Below are 21,701 nucleotides of genomic sequence, written 5' to 3'. Positions count from 1 at the left end.
CTACCACCTGCTCAAGAAGAAAGATTTGCAAGCATGTGAGGGCAGAGGGAGTGAGGATGGCCTTCCAGCAATGTGAAGCATGCGGCCCAACCTGGAAGAACTTGATGCAGTTGAGAGACTGCCCTTCAATGAGTCTCCATCCTCACTTAGGGTGACCAGACAGCAAATATGAAAAATCGGGATGGGGGTGGGGGGTAATAGGAGCTTGTACAAGAAAAAGACCCCAAAATCGGGACTGTCTCTATAAAATTGGGACATCTGGTCACCCTATCCTCACTTGAGAAATGTCTTTATAGCACCTAATTCAACCCTGGGCCATCCCCACTTTTCCCAGAGAGTTTTAGAAGGTGTTGATTGGCATGAATGCTAATCATAGCATAAATTCTGTCTGGAAATGTTGCTGGGTTGCCAGGGAATGATGATACACGAAGGAGTCCTTTTCTCCCCCCTCCTTCCAAGCTAACATGTAAACCTATCACAAAACCCAACAAATTGCAACTGCAGCTTTCAAAAGCCGCATTGCAGCCCCTTTAAATGCTCCTTTTTCTGATAGTTTTCTACTCCTCTCAGCGCTGCACAGCAGACAAGATGATAAGGCCCAATATTGTTTGGGGGATTTTATTTGTTTTTTAAAGTGTGTCAGAAACATCAACTTTTTGTATCATTCTATAAAAAGTATGACAAATATTATATGCTAGAGCGGGGCTCTATTCCTAGAGATTAAGTACCATGAATGAGAGTAATCTGTGTATACAGCAATTTTTTTTCAATACCTCATTAGGAAACTATTTTACCAAGACAAAAGTGCAGAATCAAGAGGAGAATCATCAGAAAAGCATGAGCCACTCAGAGCCTTCACTACAAGACAGCTTCTATCTCAATAGGTCTTAAACTGGCCTTTTGTAAAGCAGCAAAAATGGTGCCTGTGCTGTCTGTTAAAGTCATGAATTCATTTCTGTTCTGCTCAATTGCAGCCTCTTTAAAAGTAATGAAATTATCAAGCTGCTTAGATGGAAGGAGCCTTCTGATTGGCAGTTGGACATTCTAAGAGAATAGGTTAATGTCTGTGAACCTCACAGTTGGACGTTTCTAACACTCTATCTGGAAGTTTCCATCCAGTGATCAAAGTAATTTATTAAAATAAATTATTTATACACAAAGCTGAAAGAAATTCAAAATGACAATAAAGCCCCTGCATGAGATAATCAACCCACCAGAGGCACTCATCTGTATCCTGTAGCCCTGTAGGGGTTGGCAATTATCTCAGAAAAACCACACCTCTACTGATGGCTTTTTATTGCTTCACTGCAGTGCAGGCACTCAGAGTATTTTGTCTGCTGAATATTTAAAAAAGTTATCAGATAAATTACAGTACACATTAGAAATATAAAATTGAATGCAATACGGTACATATTAGGAATAAAAACTAGATGCAATACTTTACCCCCACAGGCAATTTCTTTGATGTGTAGGAAGCATTTATGGAATGCACTAGCACAGATTCGAACAAAAAATTGTGTACTACATGGTACTTTGAGCTTTTAAAGAGGTGCTTAAGCTGTTTTCTCAGGTTTTTCATTGTGATGGTCCCATGTTTTAATGCAGTTTCCCAAACTGTGGTCCATGTAAAGCTTGGTGATCTGTGAACTAGCTGTTCACATGGTACTGGCTGCTCCTCCTCATTCCTAGATGCTAAATTGCCTGCAAAGAGGCTAAAAATAAGTGTTTTCCTAAAGTTACTCCTGCATGTAAACAATTGTAGTAGTTGCCACAGAGATCTTACACAATTGCGAATGGGAATAGAGGCAATCCATATGAGACATGACAGTCTGTCTTTTTAAGATGTGGTCCCCCACCCCATGCAAATATCCGGGAAAGTCTAATTTAATGTGTTAGCATATGAGAGCCTGTAACTTTTAAAAACTAAAAAGCATTATTGAATTGTATGAATATCGAGGATTTAAATCCCCTAACCTGGGGTAAAATGGTATTCCTTATCATAAGGGGAGCTCTCTCGAGTTCTATACTTAATTTTAGAATAATTGATCATTAAAAATTGATTTAAAGAAATACTGGCTGCACAATGCAGAATTACTCTTACTACTTAAAGCCCTGATTCTGCATTTTCTTTCTTCCTTTTTTTCTTTCTTTGTATGGTTTTTGTAGGTAGCAACAACTACACATTTATATCTAAATTTGATAGCCAGCACATTGCTGCAGCACTGAGCTGGTGAACAACAAAAGAACGAAGGGGACACTCAGATACGATGTGCTCCATTTTTTATTGCCTTTGTGCCGAGCATCCAGTTTTCGACCAGAATGCCCGATTGAAAAGGCCTGGCAGCTCCAGTCAGCACAGTTGACAGGGCTGTTAAAAGTCCAGGCGGCAGCGCAACAGGGCTAAGGCAGGCTCCCTGCCTGCCTACCTGGCTCCACATAGCTCCTGGAAGCGAGCAGCATGTCCCTGTGGCCGCTACTTGCAAGTGCAATCAGGGAAGCTCCATGTGTTACCCCTGAACCCCTCGCCCGAGATCGGAACCCCCTCCTGCACCCTAATTCCCTCCATCCACCGCACCCCAACCCCCTACCCCAGCCCAAAACCCCCTTCTGCATCTCAACCTCCTTCCCCAGCCCAGAACCCCATCCTGGAGTGCACACCCCGCACCCCCTCCTGCATCTCAACCCCCTGTCCCAGCCCATTGAAAGTGAGTGAGGGTGAGGAAGAGCGAGCAACAGAGAGAGGCTGGAGTGAGGGGGATAGGGCCTCAGAGAAGGGGTGGGGCGGAGGCAGGGCAGCAAGGAAGGGGCCGGAGCAAAGGTATTCAGTTTTGTGCAATTAGAAAGTTGGCAACCCTATGTGACCACAGTTGCATAGAGGTGATTGCCTCATTTTCCATTTAAAGAAAGTTTGTCCACATCTCCCATGAGTTGTCCTGATGCTATTCAATCTGTAACAGTCTTGCCGACTTCAGCTAGATGGTCATCCCACTCCGGCCCTAAAGGGGTTAAAGCAGCCCTGGCGAGGGCCGCAGCTGGGAAAAGGTAGGCTGATGGGGAAATCAGCCACAGCTGTGGCCAGCTTAATCAGGGCCCAGCTGGCCCTTATAAGAGGGAAGTGGACCAGAAGCTAACACACACACACTCTCTAGCTTCCTGAGAGAGATGGACCTAGCTGCCCGCTGGCTGAGAAGGGTACCTGAGGCGGAGCAGTGCTGGGGAAGGGCAGAGGGAGGTGGGGAGCTCCAGCCTATTAAAAGCCCAGGCTGCTAAGAAGGCCAAAAAGGCACTGGGGCTGCAGGGAGGCAGCCCAGAGACAGGCAAAGGCAGCAGGTCCTAACCCGCCTTGCCGATGATGAGTGGCCATTACAGACTGAAGTCTGCCCTGGTGAGCGGGGGCTCGATGGCGACTGGCAGTAGCCGCTGAGGCAAGGTTGGGATAGAGATTTGGCAGTTCCCCTGGGTAGGGAGACCCAGATTGTGGGTTGCTGCTGGGGGCAGAACCCCGATGATAGAGAGACACTGCGGTCCAGGAGGACACAGGGGCCAGCGGCAGGCGAGCCACCGACCTGCAGAGAGCGCTCCGGGCTGGAAAGACCTTATTCCCAAATTGCCAGCAGGAGGCACCGTGCCAGTGAGTCGCTGCCCTGCCGCACTGACATAAATCAAAACCCAGAGGTTCCTTGGTAGGGTCAACAACAAGCTGTTTGTTTTGAGCAGTTGAAACACTCTGTCACTCTCCATTGAGCCTCAGCATCGAAGTTGGGTGTAAGGGTCTTGATGCGGTTCCATAAAGAGTTGTGGGATTTTAATCTTGTCTTTGGCAGGTCCTGCAGCTCATCGTGTAGTGGGAGCCTCACATTTGCATTGACATGGTTAAGAAAGCAAGATGTCTGAGCAGCTCTTCTAATCTGTGGAGGCTGGATGTGCAATAGGACCAGGACACAGTTGACTGGAGTCGATTTGAGCGTCCCTGTTGCTATGTGCATAGCATTATTGAGTTGAGTGTCAAGGAGTTTAGTGTGACTGCTGTGAGACCACACTGGTGCATAATATTCAGCTGCAGAATATACCAAGCCAGTTGTTGCAGTTCGTAAGGTCCGTGGACCGAACCCCATGATGTTCCGGACAATTTTCTGATAAGCGCGACATGAAACCCGACCTTATCACGGTCAGGTGTTCTCGAAGTGTTCTCGCAAGATGAAACTCCAGTCCAGTATAACACCAAGATATTTTGGACTTCGTGGTTGACACTCTTGCTGCAGAACTGCACATCAAGTTTGGTATTAGCCATTTTATTGTTCAGATGGAAAGCAGTTACCATGGGTTTTTTTCAGGTTAGGCCTAAGTTTCCAGCATTGGAAATAATCAGCCATTGTGCTAATATCTCTGGTTAGGGTGCAACTGATGGTATGGAGGCTTGTATACGGAAGAGCCACGGCAATATCATCCGCATACGTGAATCTCCTTGACTCTGTCACTGGTATATTTGTGGTGTATAGATTAAAGAGTATTGGAGTCAGATCAGAGCCCTGAGGGATGCCATTCTGCACTGAAAACCATGTGGGCAGGCCCCTGCACACAAATGGGGCCCTGCTGAAATCAAGCCATCTAGTTCTTAATGTAGAATTGCAGTGTAACATTTTAGTATGCTCTGCATGGATAGCATATATGTCTCCATACTGACAGGCTATGGGTTCAAATCACACAGCAGGATCTGGTTCATATTGAGTGTTGACTCTAAAATGATGGTGTAGAGGAGGTACTGTCCTATTCAAAGCATTGATAGAGAAGTTTAACAAGAACTGCAAAGTAAATATATATATTAATCACTATGGATGATATTTTCAAAAGCACTTAAGTTATTTAGGAGCTTAAATCTCAATGACAGTCAATAAAAATTATACTGTCAAAATCACTTTTGAAAAATGAGACATGCTCCTAAGGCATTTAAGCTCTTACAGAACATTTACCCTGAATGTCTAAAGATGCAGATAGGTACCTAGCGGGCTTTTCAAAAGCAGTGAAGCAGGTAAGATGCTTAATAGCTGTTGCCAGAAATAAAGTTGCTCTGAAATCATTTCCTAACTTTTGAGTGCTTGACTTCGAAACCTTAAAAATGTTCTTTTAATACAGTTATTTGTATATGATATTTATCTAAGGGCCAAAACTTGATTTTTATGCAGGACTCTCCATTGTTTCCTTTGGAGAGTTCTGCGTGAAGACTTTTAGCAGTGTGTGGTTATTAAAAAGTGGCACTCAAACTTGAAGAGCTAGACAGCAACTTTGTCACTGAACAAAAATTAACAAAATCCCATCCAGTGTGGGGAAAATATGATTACAGCATAGGGGAGGCTTTTCTGGATGTTACAGAGGGTAAAATAATACATTTGTTCAAGTCAGTTAATGACAATGCCTTTGTGAATTCATTCCCTCTCCATGTACTGAAGTACGAGCTACTTATGAAAGCAAAAATTAAACCTGCCCAAATAATGCAATTAAAATACAACCGTGTATCATTAAAAATAGATCTGACGTGAAACACATGTAATAGACAAAAATAATATCGTTACTTTTTTATGCCTCCCTTATCATTCCCTAATTATCTTCCTTTCCATCTGCTGTCATCTCTTCCTATGTTATGTCTAATTTAGGCCCAGTCCTTGACTATGGTGTGAGTTTGTGCCAGAGTAAGAGTCTTTGCATGCAGCTTTATGTTGTAGGCTCCTTAGGACATGACACTCTCTTTTACATGTCCATAATATTTCAGGCAGTCTTATGGATATGTTTAAAAAACGTTATCAGTGATTTTCCTCCTCTTTCTTAACTGAGGCTCTGATTTGTATACTTAGTTTCTTCAAAACTGGCTGATGCCATGTCCTCACCATGTTCCTAGTTGGGGACCAGCTGCACTTTCAAAATTGGCTAATTTGGACAAAACAAAAAATCTGTCAGATAAATAGACTTGTACTGCAAAGATGCATTTGTGGGATGGAAAGATTTCTTTAAAGATAGTTCTTTTCTTTTCTCCCAAAATTAACTGTGGGATTAGATTATGTGCCAAAAGAAGTGCCATGTTTGAAAGAGCAGCAGCGATATCTGAAATGCCTAATTGAAATGTTTGGTGTAACCTGATTCTTCTGTTCGCTAAAGTAACACAGATAACTCCCCAGAGGCACCATTGTGAATCAGAGGAGATAGCAGATCTAACCATCCTCATGATCATTTCTGAGCAGTGTTTTTGTTCATTTATATCTCTCTTGTATCTTAAAGTTCAGAAGTATTTGTCCTTATTTTTAACACAAAGTTTCCATAATTTTGAGAGTAATTCAGCCTTCCTTGAAGTGTCATCACTGTAAGAAATATATTTAACAGCAGGTTGTGGTCACAAGCTCCCCACTGATATGTTGTGGCGCTCGAAGCAAAATGAAGTGCCTCCAAGCACTCAAGATGTGTAGATGTTAGCACTGTGACCCTTCCCAATCTAGTACAGTAGAAGGAGACAAGACACTTTTGCAATCATAGAATCATAGAAGAGCGGGGGAAGGACCTTGAGAGGTCATTTAGTCCAGTCCACTGCACTGAGGCAGGACCAAGAAAACCTAAACCATCCCTGACACGTTTGTCTAACCCGTTCTTTAAAACCTCCATGGACAGAGATTCCACAGCATCCCTAGGTGACGTGTTCCAATGCTTACCTATCCTTATAGCTAGCAAGTTTTTCCTAATAACCAAACTAAATCTCCCTGGCTGCAAACTAAGACAATTACTTCTTGTTCTACCCTTGGTGGGCATAGGCAGAGGGTGAAGATATTGTTTGCATGTGAGGTGCTGAGGAAAACTTAAATAGCTACCCAGAGAGGACTGGGGTGTTGGAAAGTGAGCCTGCCCCATTCACCGGCCTGCAGAGTATGTACTGAGGTCCCCTACTACTGCCACTTCCTCCTTTCTGCAAGAGAGAGGGGACCTCTCTGCTCCCTAGGGGAGTGAAGCCCCTGCTACCATTCCTAGGAGGACAAGGAGTCCTAGTGCCACTCCCAGGACCCCTACCACCAACACTCCTAAAAGATGGGGATCAGAGTGCTGGGGCAGAGTGCCAGGGGTGGTGCCACGAGTGACCCAAGACACAATGGGCCTCGTCAGGTGGCTATTCAGTGGCCTACAAATCCTTCGATGGCATGTTTAGAGCTTCTATTACTGTGGTATAGAGGTCTATGGGAAGCAATTTGGTGGTCTCAGTTCCTTTCCCGCTGAACAAATATCCATGCCCGATACCAATATTTACAAGTATTTTTCCAAAGCACTGCACCTCACCACGAAAAATGAAGGGACATTTCAAGGGCAATAACTGACATTCTTAGCAGAGGGAGGCCAAAGACTGTACAGGTCAGGGAGACTGAAATATTCTGTCACACACCGATCAGGGAGAAGTCATGTTGGCAGCAGTGGCTTCTTGCCTCAGGGCTGGGCCGGCATGGGGAAAACGGGGGGTAAGTTTAGAGAGTGGGCCTGTACAACCCTGCACTCACCCAGGGGACTTAGAGAACAAGCCCACCCAGCCCCACACCCACCCCAACAGCAGTGGCTCCCTTCTGTCCTGTGGGGCTGGACCCAGGGTTTGCAGAGCCAGCTCAACTAGCTGTGTGTTCAATTTGGGCAGCAGCAGTTCCATCCTGTCCCAGAGTGCTGGCCAGGGCCCAGTTCCCCACTGCGTCCCATTGGCTCTTGGCGCTAGGAGGAGCCTGCGAATGCATCATGTGGTGCACTTCAGGGCTTCTCCTCAAGCTGGGTATGTGGTGGCAGGGGCAGATGTGTGCTGAGTTTATAGATTTTGGGGGGCTGGACCCATTCTATCCTAGCCACCTGATGCCTGTGTTGGTGGGCCTGGAGAATATTGATGACTTTCTCTTTATAACAGCTTCTGACATATTTGAAGACTGATATCATGCACCCCAGTCAGCCTTCTGTCCTCTAAACTAAACATCCCACAATTCTCACCTTTTCCTTATAGATCATGTCTAAACTTCTTGTCATATAATGTCTTCTGTTTGCATGGCAAAGCATGGTAAGAATGACCCCAGTTTACTGTTTCACTGACAATAATGTAATGATTATTTGGATGAATGCTAACCAACCAGCTGAAGCACAATATGAGGAACAAAAATTGTAACTCTGCTGCTTTGTGTTACAGCACAAATGGAACCTCTGAAGGCCTGATCTTGTGGGGTGCTAACTTTGTGCAACTTGCATTGAAGCCAACTGAACTCATGAGCATTCAGCACCTCACAGGATATAGCCCAATGAGCTTAAAACAGAGTTGCTGAAGCAGGGTTCAGGTTTCCCACTTTTTAAACTGAACAGCTTGAAGCTGATTTCTCAGACTGTAATATTACACATTTTATTTTAAAGCAAGTGTTTGAAATACAATCCAATTAACCTATTTTGTGGGCTTTCAGAAGTCCATGGTTTTTTTTTTAAATGTACTTAAACTGATTAAAAATAGCACATTTTCTTGTTTGTTTTCATAGCAAGAGAAGTTGGGTGATATCTGCTTTTCCCTTCGTTATGTGCCTACTGCCGGCAAGCTGACTGTCGTCATTCTAGAGGCAAAGAATCTGAAGAAGATGGACGTGGGTGGCTTATCAGGTAAGTTTAAGGAAGTCTGCATGTAGCAGGATACTCTGCTAATCTGTAAAGCAAAGGAACTGCTTTTCCACAATAGCCCTCTCCCTTGAGAAAGTGAAGAGTCTTGCATATATTCTGGTGAATTTTGCAGTCACTGGTACTCATTGGATAGCTGTGTGCATGAGAGCCCATACATAACTTAAAAACAACCCCATGCATTATGCATTGCATTCAGGATTTAGACAAGATCTAAACAATTAAACAGTCAGATGACACTGCAACCTTACTGTAATTTCCTCCTTTCCTGTTGCCTGGAGATAAATATGGATTATTCAACAGGAAAAACTCTGATTACACTTCCTATTGTCTGTCTAATCTCCCACCAAACGCAGAATGAGCTGCGTTTCTCTGCAATGTTTCAGACACTGTATAATACAGGTACTTACAACAGGTCACTATACTGGCTAGTGATTGAGGTGCTGGGGGTGATTACGTCTACCCTGGAAGGGCTTGATTGTGACTGGCTCATGCACAAGGGTAGGAGGGACACTCTCTCTCTTGTTCCTATGTGTGGGGGTGGTCACAGTTGCAGTCCCTGTACTTGTGGGAGAATAGGGGTTGCTTCCTCCCTGCCCCATTGGATGCACAATGCCCCAAAGGGGTTAGGAAAGCATGGCCCCATCTCCCTTTTGGAACTAGTTCATAGTAAAACTGGCACACTGTGGGTAGGATCATATGCCATTCTAAGGGATGGTGAAGCCTGCACATGGGAAGTTTGGAGCAGGATTATGAATCACAGTCCATCCCCAAAATCCTTTGGGAGTGGTGGAGCTCCATTCATGGCTGTGTCTAAAATACAGAATCTAGTTAAAGCATGAATTACACATCAGCAGAAATCAAAGTATGTGCTGTTAAATAAGATAGTTTGTACAAGGAGAGATCTTACAAAAAGTGTTTTTTTTAATTCACCTCGTGTTTAGAAGGGACTATTTGTAATTTCTCATTAGTTTATACAAACACAATGGGAATGGAGTTGTTTCTAATAACAACTAGGTCATGATCTAGAAATAGAAACGTTTAGTGATGTCACTATGGTGGAGAGAGGACTGGATACCATACCATAGGGAATGATCTCCAGTTGGCAAGGAGATGATGGATGAAATGATCTCATAGGTATGTGTTCGCTTATTTCTACAAATCTATGTTAGGACTAGAAAGAGTTGTCAAATATTCATACAGAACTCAGGAACTTGCTCAAACTACGTACTGCATTTGAAAAACATAAGGAAGAAAGGTCACAAAGTGAGGAAATCTGAGTTCCTCTGTCTAGGTCCCTTATTTTCCCCACCAAATTTTGGGTCCCCACCTTCCCCCACTATGTGCCATTTTTTTGTCTTCAGGGAAACAAGGTGATCTCCCTTCCTTTCTGCTACTTCCTGTGCTTTTGGGGGCACAGGTACCCACTACTGCTATCTTTATAGAGGGACTGCCAGCTTGGGTCATAGCCCCTAACTTCTACTTACAGGAAAATAGAAGATGGAAACATTCCCTTTTCATCACATCTAGCTCTGTAATAAGCTAAAAGGCAGCAAGTACCCTTAAGGTTTAGCATAGTAATTAGAGATTCCCTAGGAAATCACTATCTATCATGTGCTAACAGTAATGGTATTAACAGACCATAATGATAAGACAGACAAACTTGTATTTTTAAGATAGCAGACAAGGGAACATCCATAATGAAGATTCATAGATTTTAAGACCAAGGAGGATCACATGACGATCTAGGCTGACCTCCGACATTACCATTTTATAGAATTTTCCCCAGCAATTCCTAGATGAAATGCAATAACTTCTGGTTGAGCTAGAGCAAATCCTTTTAAAACGATATCCAGGCTTGATTTATAGCTTCAAGTCATGGAGAATTCATCCTATTTTCTGGTGTGTTGTTCCAATGGTTAATTCCCCTATTAATTCTTTTATTGAAACTTTTGCCATTCTGAATTTGAACTTGTCTAACTTCATCTTCCAGCCATTAGATTTTTTTTTATGTATTTGTCTGCTAGATTAAACTGCCATCTACTATCGGAAATCTCTTCTCGTTGGTAGGTACTTATATACTGTGATCAAGTCACCTCTTGACCTTCTGTGTGGTAAACTCAATAGATTGAGCTTCTACAGTCTTTCAGTTTTCCAGAACCTCAAATCATTCTTGTATCTCTTTTCTGAATTGTTTCTAATTTTTCACAATCCATTTTGAAACGTGGACAGCGGAGACATTGTATTGCAGGAATAGCCTCATCAATGCTGCATATGGAATGAATTGCAAATAGATGCTAATGTGCATCTTCTTTGAGCCCTATACTGTGATCCTTTCAATACCATTTTTTTACTACTTGTATTCTATCATGGGGTAAGTCTTTTGACTCAGTTACCATGCAGAGAGTCAGGAGATCTGTATTCTACTCCAGGCTATGTTACAAACTTACTGATACTGGAAAACAGTAATTCAACTGTGTAAGTAGTAATGGGGCTACTCATATGAGTAAAGGAATCACAATGTGGCCCTAACCTCTATGTACCTTGGCGCTCTCATCTGTTGAAAAGGGGTGATAATTCCACAAAATCTTTTGAAATTTACAAACCTCAATGAATTAAAAGCATTCTGTCAACTTCAGATGGAAAATGTTATCATAAAAATGTTTTGCAAATAAGCTTATTTAGTATTGCTCTAAGTGCTGAAATGCCTCAAATAGTGCAAGAGGTTATTTCTAGAACAGAATTAGATTCTGCATTCCTTTGCTAGGACCAACCATGCTAAAGATACCACCACTCCTCAGCAACAAGCAAACCCAATAGGACCCAGCAGTGGGGTGTCTGAAAGTGGGGTGTCTGAAAGTCACTGATCTGAGGTCAGTTGTAGATATATGAATTCCTGCCAGAACCTGTTTATTTGGAGCCGTTCAGAACATAATACAAAACTTATTCTAGGGTAGGTGTTTAAAAATAATAGCATAGAATTTAAATAAAAAATAATCAAGATGATTGATCACAGATGGCAGCAAATTACAGTCCTCCATGCTGTTGACCATCAGCATTTTGCAACACATGAATTGAGATCCCCTCCAAAAAAGTTTTGTTTGCCTGACAGTCACAAATAGCAGCAAATACAATATCTCTAATATAAAAACCCAGGCCTTGTCTACACTACACAGTTTTGTCACAAAAGTCAGCATTTGTTGACAAAACAGCGGAGGTGTACACCCAGAAATGCTACTCCCTCCAATGTAACTACCCTGTTATGCCGACCTAATAAAACCACCTCAACGAGAGGAGTAGGACTTATGTCAGTGTAGTAAGGGCGACACTGTGACTGTGTAGATGCTGCGTTCCTTACAGCGACTGTTAGCTGTCATTCTTGTCTGCTGCCTCCAAGCTAGGCTGCCTCTCAGGGTTCCAGCTTGGGCTGCTACCCAGGCTCCCCACTCCCTACTGGGAATCCTGCTGCTCTGGCTCCCTGCTCCCTAGACTGGAAGCATGGCAGCCAGCTGGACTCCAGGTGTAGATCTCCCTGCTGGAGGCAAGAAACCCTGGGCAGCCTCCCCCTGCTCCTGACTGGGAGCGTGTAGGCAAGGAGCCATGGGGGGCAGCTGGGCTCCCACTGGGGAGCTGCATGGATCTGAGAGCCCTCGTTCTGAGTTCCCTACACTGCCCTTCTTCAGTCAGTGGAAGCACTCCTGTCAAGGATGTGCACCTTCAATGGAAGAGGGAGGGTAAAGTTGGCATCAGTAATTACTGCGATGGCTGTAAGTCAGCCTAACATAGGTCAACTTACCTTTGTAGTGTAGGCATGGCCTAAAGGTGACATAATTTTGGTTTAAAGTGAGGGAGTAGTTTTTACTATGGAATATCTCTCTCCCACATAAATCACGCAGAAGCAACCTTCAAAACAAAGACCCAGATTCTGCCCCCGCTTCACACTAAATAGCATCTTACTCTGCAAGTAGAACTACCCTTGGAATAATATGTTATTCAGTGTAAGTTGGGGCAGCAGGATGTGATCCCAACAAACGAACTTTCCCAGTATAGTTTTGTGATTTCTGTCCCCCAGAAGCAAAAATTGCTTTTCATTTTGTAAAACTGAAAGAAGTGCATCACGGTGGAGTTGGGAATATGTGAACAATCAAACATGATCTTAAACTGAATATTGCCCACACATTCAACAGCACTTACTGTCACTCGGAGGAGGCCATTAGCAGGAGATGGAAATTATGTAGGTGTCACATGGAAAAAAAACTTGAAAAACAGCAGACTTGTCTCTATTTTTCACAAACTTTTAAGTTAAAAACCATTTTATTTTTTGTTATCCTTTCCTGTTGTGAGAAGGGCATGCGACAGGGGGAATAGGAAGGGATACAGCATTATGTTACACCTGAACTCTGTGCCCCACAGAAGAGTTTGTTACCTGTATTGCATGTTCAAAGGAGGAGGAGCACCCCAGTTCCTGTGGAATTCTGACATGGGCATGCTTCTGGGCAGCACACACATTGCAGTTGCATCAGAGAGAGGGCAGCAGGTTTCCTTCATGCCTTATCCCACACCTTTTGGGTTTTGTTGCTGGTGTTGGTAAATGTGTGCAGTGCCTTTTTCACATGGAGGAAGATCCCTGTGCAGCACTTTAAGGGAGTAGGAACTAGTACCCTAAGGGTACATCTACTCTGTAGCTGGGAGTGACCCATTCAGCTCAGATACACAGACTCACGCTAGTGGGTCTTGAGCGATAATGCTAAAAATAACAGTGAGGACATTATGGTTTGGGCTGGAGCTTGGGCTTGACCTCCTAGGCTTCAGAGCCCCAACTCCAGCCCAAGTCATAACAACTACATTGCTATTTTTAGCACACTAGCTTGAATCTGTTTAGCTGGGCTGGGAGGTTCAGTGTAGACATACTCGCAGTCGTCCTTTGTTCTCTTCCCCCACATGGAACTGGCCATGATGTAGCCCAATAGCTTCATAAACCTTAATTTAGCAATTTGTGAAATTGTTGTTGTTGTTCTAAGACACTCCTGTTCAGGACAGCATTTTAATTTACTATTGTAGTCAGTGGGATTTAAGGACATACTTAAAGTTAACGGTGCATTTAAGTGCTTCCCTAAATAGGGATGGTCTTAAGTGCTTTCAGGAATGGGCAATAAACTTCTAGGCCTTAAAATTAATTGCAACATCAGGCAGCAACTAAAGCAAGCCTTAGCTTGAAAACTGGAACTGCTTGGCCCTAGTTCCTCAGCTCAACAGAACAAGTGGAAATTCTTGCTGTTGCTGAATGAGGGCTTCTGGCAAACAATTTTGTATGTAAAAATGACATTTTAAATATTTTACTGCACTTTGATATCTGAAAGTGTTATCTAGAAATGTTGGGCATGAAAAGATTCTCTGTTTGCCAACATTTGGTAAGACCTTGCCACGTGGTTTTATAGGTAAAATTTTCAGAAGCATCTAAGTAATTCAGGCACCTAAGTCCCTTCGCAAGTCAATGGGATATAGGCTCCTAAGTCCTTTAGGAGCTGTTCAAAATTTCATCTATATTATTTGGACAAGTTAAAAAGATTTCAAAAATGGGTTGCAACTCAGCCCCTCCGTACAGCCCACAAAGTAAGCCCAGATTTACAGCCTCCTCTCTGCAGATACTGTCTGCATTTCCCCAGCAGGCATAAAGCCTGTGTGGCAAGCGGCTATGACAGCTGACCATAAGAGTGAAGAGGGGCATGGCTGGAGTGCACTGCATTGGACAGTGACTTCAGAACCGTTGCCAGGTTCCATAAATTATGGCAGCCCCTAGACAGCTCTAATCTATGCCAGAGTCAGGATTTAAAAAGAATTGGGAAGAGAATCGAATTGTAATTGGCTCCTTAGTGGTCTTCTCTTCAAAATCAAGCAGATCTTGGCATAAAAGAGAAGCTGGCCCATAATCCAGCCCATTATGTTTCTAAACTAATCTCAGTATTAATGGATTATAAATAGAAAATACAATCAGATTTTCAGCATCTTTTTGTCTGCAAAGCAAAATATCATAAACATAAAACTATCCCAAGGGATCAAATTATATTACAACAGAAATAAAGCTAGTTTTCTGTAATTAAAAATCTATTTTGAACACCACCTTCACATTTTAAAAGGCTTTCTTGGATGTCTTATAAAAAAAAAGTCATTGACAAGAAGAAAATAGTTTAGAGTCAGAATTTTTGAAGAGATAGTGAATGCTCATGAATTATGCACATCAGAACTTTCATTTTAATAACTTCATTAAAATATAAAAAACCTTAAAAGCCAGCCAACATGAATACATATAATATTGTAGAAGAGAAATACACTGAGTGCTGTGACCTTGCTACTAGCCATATTGAAAGAATAACGCAAAAAACCTTAAAGGAAAAGAAAAGAGATTTATTAATAGGCAAAATTAACAATAAAAAACAAACACCACAACAACTACATATCCACCAATATTAATCCTAAAGATTCCATCAGAGTCTGTACACTCTGTACAGAAGCTATCCAGCCATTTTAGGGTTGTCTGTAATGACTATCACCTTAACATCTAAGCTGTCACTGACTGACAGAAACACAGGCAAAAGATGAGTGCAGCCTGCATAGTTATCTAATCCCTCCCGAACAGCCTCATGTGTGACACCAAGGTAAATTCTGTTTGTGTTAGATTGCCCACCTGCGCAGGGATGGGATCAACCCAAAATAACCAGGTATATCATCTTCATAGCACCCTTGTTTTGAAACTGACTCTTCTATGTTGATCAGAATATCACCTGATGATGTCCTTCATATCACTGTGTAAACCGGAATGTACCTCTCTGATCCCAGCCTTTGTCTGCTCTGGCACAGCTGGTAATTTCTGTGCAGTCTTTTACCTGCACAGAAATTACCTGGCAGGTTGCTATTTCGGATTATAGAAAAGGCCTAAGGGAGTTGGTCCCTCCAATCCAACTCTGTCCTTTCCATCCATCAGTTGATCATTTTCCTCAACTGGGGAAGCCAGTTCTGAGGCTGAAAGCTGGAGGGATTTGACATTTATATTGGCTAAAAATCTCCATATTATATCAAAATTAAGAGCTGTAGACCCTCATACTTCAGGGCATACATCAACCTGGGTTAGGAAGAAACATAGATTTCCCTATGTTTGTTCATTTGGGGAGTCAGTGGAGGAAGGGAAGAGAGGGTTGCACTTTCCACTGAATCATCTGCTACAGGCTACTTGACTGCAACTGCATATTGAATTAGATGAACTGTCTAAAATATGGCAATTCCTACTAAGAAGAGACATTATTTCAGCAGAGTCAAATTGTTCTGCTATGTTTTCTTGCAATGCCTAGGGTGAGAAATAGATTGCACGTGCCGATTAACGATTAAATTAGAATTGTACCGAGCTTGTAAACATTGCTCTCCGAAGCTTTAGTACAAGCCCTTTACTTCAAGCAAAAGACATATAGATCCATTCAGAATTAACATACAGTAGCTATTTTAGCAGATGGATTATTTGATAGGGAGATATTTCTAATTACATGTGTAAACCCCTATAGTAATACACGTTGATCAAGGATAGCGTGATCAACAATCAACTGGTCAGATTGATAGATGAACCTTGTAAACAAACTGGTCATTATCTCAACTTCAGATCTGAAAAAAAAAAAGTGTAGAGGAAGAGAACTTATCCTTCCAGTGCTCATTTTCCATTCCTTCCCTTTACACTTTTAAAAAGTAATAATCTTGCCTTTTTAAAACTAAATTTTCTCATATGGTCTAATTTTAAGAAGATTTTTGTTTAATTTATGTTGTATTTTTTATTCTGTTGTACAGCAACCCCAAGCAAGAGGAAGGCCTATCTACATATAATTATTATTAACTTGTTAATAATTGTTATTAAAAATGTAGTTATTAATATCCAAGATTTGGCTTAACTCTACAAGAACATCATAATAATATGAGCAGCTGTGAAATAGATTCAGAAATACTAGCTAGTAGCTAGTATTGCAGTGCTGGAGTTCTTGAGGTGATTAGTCAAACAGAGTTGCACATAGGCTTCCCAGCAGGTTTAATTTGCTTTTAGTAATACTGAAAGCTGCTGCAGTTGAGATACTGGCTGTAAAGCTGCTGTCTATTTCTTGGTTTTTGCTATAATTGTTTATAAGAAATAATTTTTTAATAAATATTATGCTAAAATCAAGGGGGGGAAAGAACCAGAATAAATATATTTTTAGATTAATGCTTAAATTTTGGCAAAAACTTGAAAAATATAGTTTAGGATTTTGTGGGTAGGGGAGGGACTCTGTAAAGCCACATGATTTGTAAAACACCACAAGCATTTTACTGGCACTGCTGTGCACTTCAAGTTCTAGGGAGCTTGTATTACTTTCTAATGAAATTATAAAACTGATTTGAAAATCTGATTACACATTACTTACATTTTACATGCTTTTTTCCCCTTGTCTAAGCCCTGTGTGGGCAGCACAGGTGATTGATGTGACTATTTTGTGTGTGACTGTTTTATAGGCTTCTCTGTTCTGTTTCTAGGTGGGAAACTGGCATGTGTGTGCATCTCAAAGGAAAGGGAAAAAAATCACAAATTAAAGCCTTGATCCTATATTTCCACTGAAGTCAGTGGTAGTTGTTTATAGTAATAAGAATTGAGACGCCTAATGCCCAATACTGTGCTGAAAACATACCTGTGAATGTATAGGAAATAGTGGTTCTGGCACTTCTATTGCTAATGTATACTTTTCTTGTAATAAAATATATAGGAAAATGGGTTACATATTTCTTATTCTCTAGCAGTATTGCCAGTTTATATATACTTTTTCATGTGGTTTGTTTGTGGAAATTCATTTACTAGTCTGAAGACTCAAGATTCATCAAATATGTTAGAAAATGTGTACTTGTCATAGGGAAGGCTCTCTCTTGATAGCTGGGAGATTAGATTGCCAAACAAAAATAAAAGCAAAGTTCCAAGTTACAAAACTATGCCAAATTAAAGCTCTTCTGTTTCAAGGTAAAGAAAATTAGGAGAACAACACAATTTCTTCTTTCATTGAGTCCTGGATTCTCCGCTTTCAGTTATCCATTTCCTCTTCTGCTTTCTGTGAACATCAGCTTGATTCTGTAATGTAATGGCATTCTCTCCCCAGCAACTTTACCTGTCCTGGTTTATTTCCATAACCCTGCAGAAGTGACAGAGAAATCAGGATCATGGGCTTTGGTCATACCTGGGCAACACAAGCCAAGCTGTCTTTGGGCTACTGGGTACAAAGGGATAGAATATCCATGACAGTAACTTAGTTACATGGAAATTAACCACTTAAGAGGATAATCAAATAGCTACAGAAAGTGTAGAATTACCATTTTTGCCTCTTTCAAAAGTAGGACGATGATGGAGCTGAGAGAGCAATGTGTATCAATAGCTGCATGGTATAGTTTGTTGACTGCCCTTCTACAACAGCCGGGGCTCTGAAATCTCCAGTCCTTTTATTCTAGATGTTATCAGCCTAAATTACAGATTTGGGGTTGGCAGGGGGAGTGAATTAAGAACAGCTGAGTGTACCTCATTATGCAAGAAGGTCGCTATGTCCCTTCACTTGGGATCATACTAAATGAGGAAGACTAGGGGCATCATTAGAGTTCAGTGGCCAATGGAAATAAAAATGTCAGTGTTTTGAGTTTAACGATTTGGTAGTCATTGAGAGAGCTTGTGGCTCCCAGCACATTAGTGAATTATCAAAACTGACTGGGTAAACAGCCAATGACTGACTGTTCTTTTGAGACTATTTTTCATTGCATTGGGTAGCTTCTTGTTAGTACATCTGACGACAGTGCTGCACAAGTTTGGGGCACCACAGTTTAGGAAGGATGTGGATAAACTGGTGAGAGTCCAGAAGAGAGCAACAAAAATGATAAAATGTTTAGAAAACCTGAGGTAAGGTTAAAAAAAATTGGGTATGTTTACTCTTAAGAAAAGAAGACTGAGGGAGACCTGATAAAAAGTCTTCAAATATGTTAAGGGCTATTGCAAAGAGGATGGTGATCAATTGTTCTCCTTGTCCACTGAAACTAGGACAAAAGGTAATGAGTTTAATCTGCATCAAGGGAGACTTAAGTTAGATATTAGGGAAAAAAAATTCTAATTATAAGGATAGTGAAGAACTGGAATAGGTTAACAAGGGTAGGCTGTGGAATCCCCATTATTGGAGGTTTTGAAGAACATGTCGGACAAACACCTGTGAGGGATGGTCTAGGCATACTTGATCTTGCCTCAGAACAGATGACTTCTCAAAGTCCTTTCTAGCCCTATATTTCTATGATTCTCTTAAAAGAATAAATATTTTATGCCTTGTATTGAGAATATTTAATAGGCTGTGTCCCATGGTTAGTATAAACCATACAAAATTAAGTATGTATAATACTTCATAATCGCATCTGAGTGCATCAGGTATGTCTTTAGCAATTGGGTAATGTTTGCATAAGCAGGTGCAATAAGGGCACAGCAAATGAGGTTAAATTAAAATAAATTATACTAATTCATAATGCTCTTTATCGGCAAAAATACAAAATTTCATATAATTTTAAAGGGAAAAAAAGCTCAGGAGAATTACCCACTTCCCATGTCAAGCAAAGCAAGAATGCTGAAATATTTTATAATCATTTGAATAATGAGTTGATAAAACCTAAGGCTGAAATTTTTAAATTAAGGCACCTAAAGTTAGTCCCTGGGACGAGATTTGCAAGTGGGATTTGAGCATCTAATTGTCTTAGGTTACCTTGAAAATTCATAGATTCATATATTTTAAAGCCAGAAAGGATCATTAGATCATGTAGTCTGACTCGTGTAAAACAGAGGCCATAGAATTTCCTCTTGTTATTCCTGTACTAGACCAATAACTTGTGTTTGTCTAAAGCTTATCTTCTAGAAAGACATCCAGTCTTAAAGACTTGAAGAGATCGAGACTATTTCACTTGCCTTGGTAGTTTGTTGCAATGGTTAATTGCCTTCACTGTTAAAATTGTTTGCCTTGTTTGTAATTTAAATTTATCAGGCTTTAACTTCCAGCCATTGGTTCTTATTATACCTTTAAAAAATCCTTTAGTCCTTGATATTTTTTCACCTTGAAGGTACTTATTTATTATAATCAAGTCACCTCTTGATCTCCCTTTTGATAAACTAAACAGATTGGGCTTCTTAGGTCTCTCACTGTAAGGTATTTTTTCCAGCCCTCAAATCATTTTTGCGCCTTTTCTCTGCACCCTTTGCAATTTTTTTAGTGATAAGCATGGGCTTGCAACATGTAGATTTTTTTAAGATCAGAAGCTATGGATGTGCAGAAGATGAATAAAGGTTTGTTTGACTTCACGATAGCATCTACAAAGTGTTGTAGAGCAAAGCTGTTCCAGCTGGTCAATAGCTAGATTAAATCTGGGTTAATCTGAGCTGCATCTTCTTGGTTATAGAGTATTGGTAGGACAGGGTGAATGGTTAGAAAAAAGTTTCATGTTACTTTGTAAATAAAATCATGTGGATGTTTACAGAATTGTCTACTGCAGTGGAAACACAGCACTGTTTTGAGGGGGAGTCCTCTCTTCTTGCTACTTTCACTCATGGTCCCTCATGTTAGGGCTGCTCCAGGTTAAAGAGGTCCAATGGCAATTGGACCAACGTCCATCCTGGCTGGTGAAGGCAAGTAGGGAAGTACTGTCTCAGCTGTTGCTGGAGATTGTCCATGTTACCTTGTGTGTATGCATGTGGAGGTGGGGGATATGGTGATGGCTATTCTTAAAAATATTATCTGACTGTGGTGGGATCACTGGGGTGCAACCTGGATTATGGGGCTGCTGAGCCTTCCAAACCCACCACCCTGGGTTGCCTCTCACATTGTGATGCTGATGTCAAGCTACAAGCCTCTGAAAGGCACTGCACTCACAAAGACATCCTCAGGCAGGGACATGCCTAACTAGTTTTATGAATGATCTCCCAGCTAACCGTGAACCATAAATAGGGAGTGTCGGAGAAAAACTCAGTTCTCGTTTTTTGTTTGGGTGCAGCAAAATCAAATACTTTATTATTTCTCTAGCAATTACAATAGAGGGAGGGAGTGCCCTAGGACACAGGGTCGCCCCAGTCCCGGACTGGTCTCTCAACAGGTAAACAATTACAGCAAGCATTTATACCTTTTTTACAGACAATAACAAGCAATAATACGGACAATAATAAGCAACTGCATTTTGTTTATACATAGGCCATCCTGCTATCTTATTTTTCTCATTTCTGGAAGGTGCCAGTCTACATATTTGGTTATTAGTGCAAGGTCGTGACAACTTCTCACACAGTTCTTTTCCATGCGCCTCACACTATCCTCGCTTCTACAAGTCTCACATCATTAGGGTTACAGCTGGCCTAACTCTTGCTAACAAACTGACATGCATTAAGATCCTCTACAAATCCTTGTCAATTCTTTCCCTTCTTCCACAGGAGGTGTCACGGTATAATTCCCCACTCTGAACCTTAGCGTCCAAAAATGGGGTACCAGCATGAATTCCTTTAAGCTCAATTACCAGCTTAGCACTTGTAGCGCTGCCACCAACCAGGAATTCCAGTGCCTGGTAAACTCTGGTCCCCCCAAAACCTTGCCCGGGGACCCCCAAGACCCAGTCCCTCTGGATCTTAACACAAGGAAAGTAAACCCTTTCCTTCACCGTTGCCTCTCCCAGGCTTCCCCTCCCCGGGTTACCCTGGAAGATTACTGTGATTCAAACTCCTTAAATCTTAAAACAGAGAGGAAAATTCACCTTCCCCCCTCCTTCTCTCTCCCCCTCCCAGACTCTCCCTGAGAGAGATAGTAATCCTAACACAGAGAGAAAATTAACCTTTCTCTCTCCCTTCCCTCCTTTCTCCCCACCAATTCCCTGGTGGATCCAGACCCAGTCCCCTGGGGTCTCACCAGAATAAAAATACAATCAGATTCTTAAACAAGAAAAGCTTTTAATTAAAAAAAGAAAAAACAGTAAAAATTATCTTTGTAAATTTA

General features: G+C 41.6%; 1 protein-coding gene across 7 annotated transcripts in view; it reads left to right on the top strand.

The window, feature by feature from the left end:
• SYT1 (synaptotagmin 1) overlaps positions 1 to 21,701 on the top strand; it is a 526,016-nt gene that overhangs the window by 438,370 nt on the left and 65,945 nt on the right. For all 7 annotated transcript variants that reach the window (XM_030548647.1, XM_030548651.1, XM_030548646.1 and 4 more), the window contains one exon: positions 8,526 to 8,643. In XM_030548647.1, coding sequence (XP_030404507.1) covers positions 8,526 to 8,643 — 118 coding nt within the window. The remainder of the gene's footprint in view (positions 1 to 8,525; positions 8,644 to 21,701) is intronic.

This window comes from Gopherus evgoodei, chromosome 1, assembly GCF_007399415.2.
Source record: "Gopherus evgoodei ecotype Sinaloan lineage chromosome 1, rGopEvg1_v1.p, whole genome shotgun sequence".
NCBI lineage: Eukaryota > Metazoa > Chordata > Testudines > Testudinidae > Gopherus > Gopherus evgoodei.
This window is presented reverse-complemented; position numbering and strand designations above follow the sequence as displayed.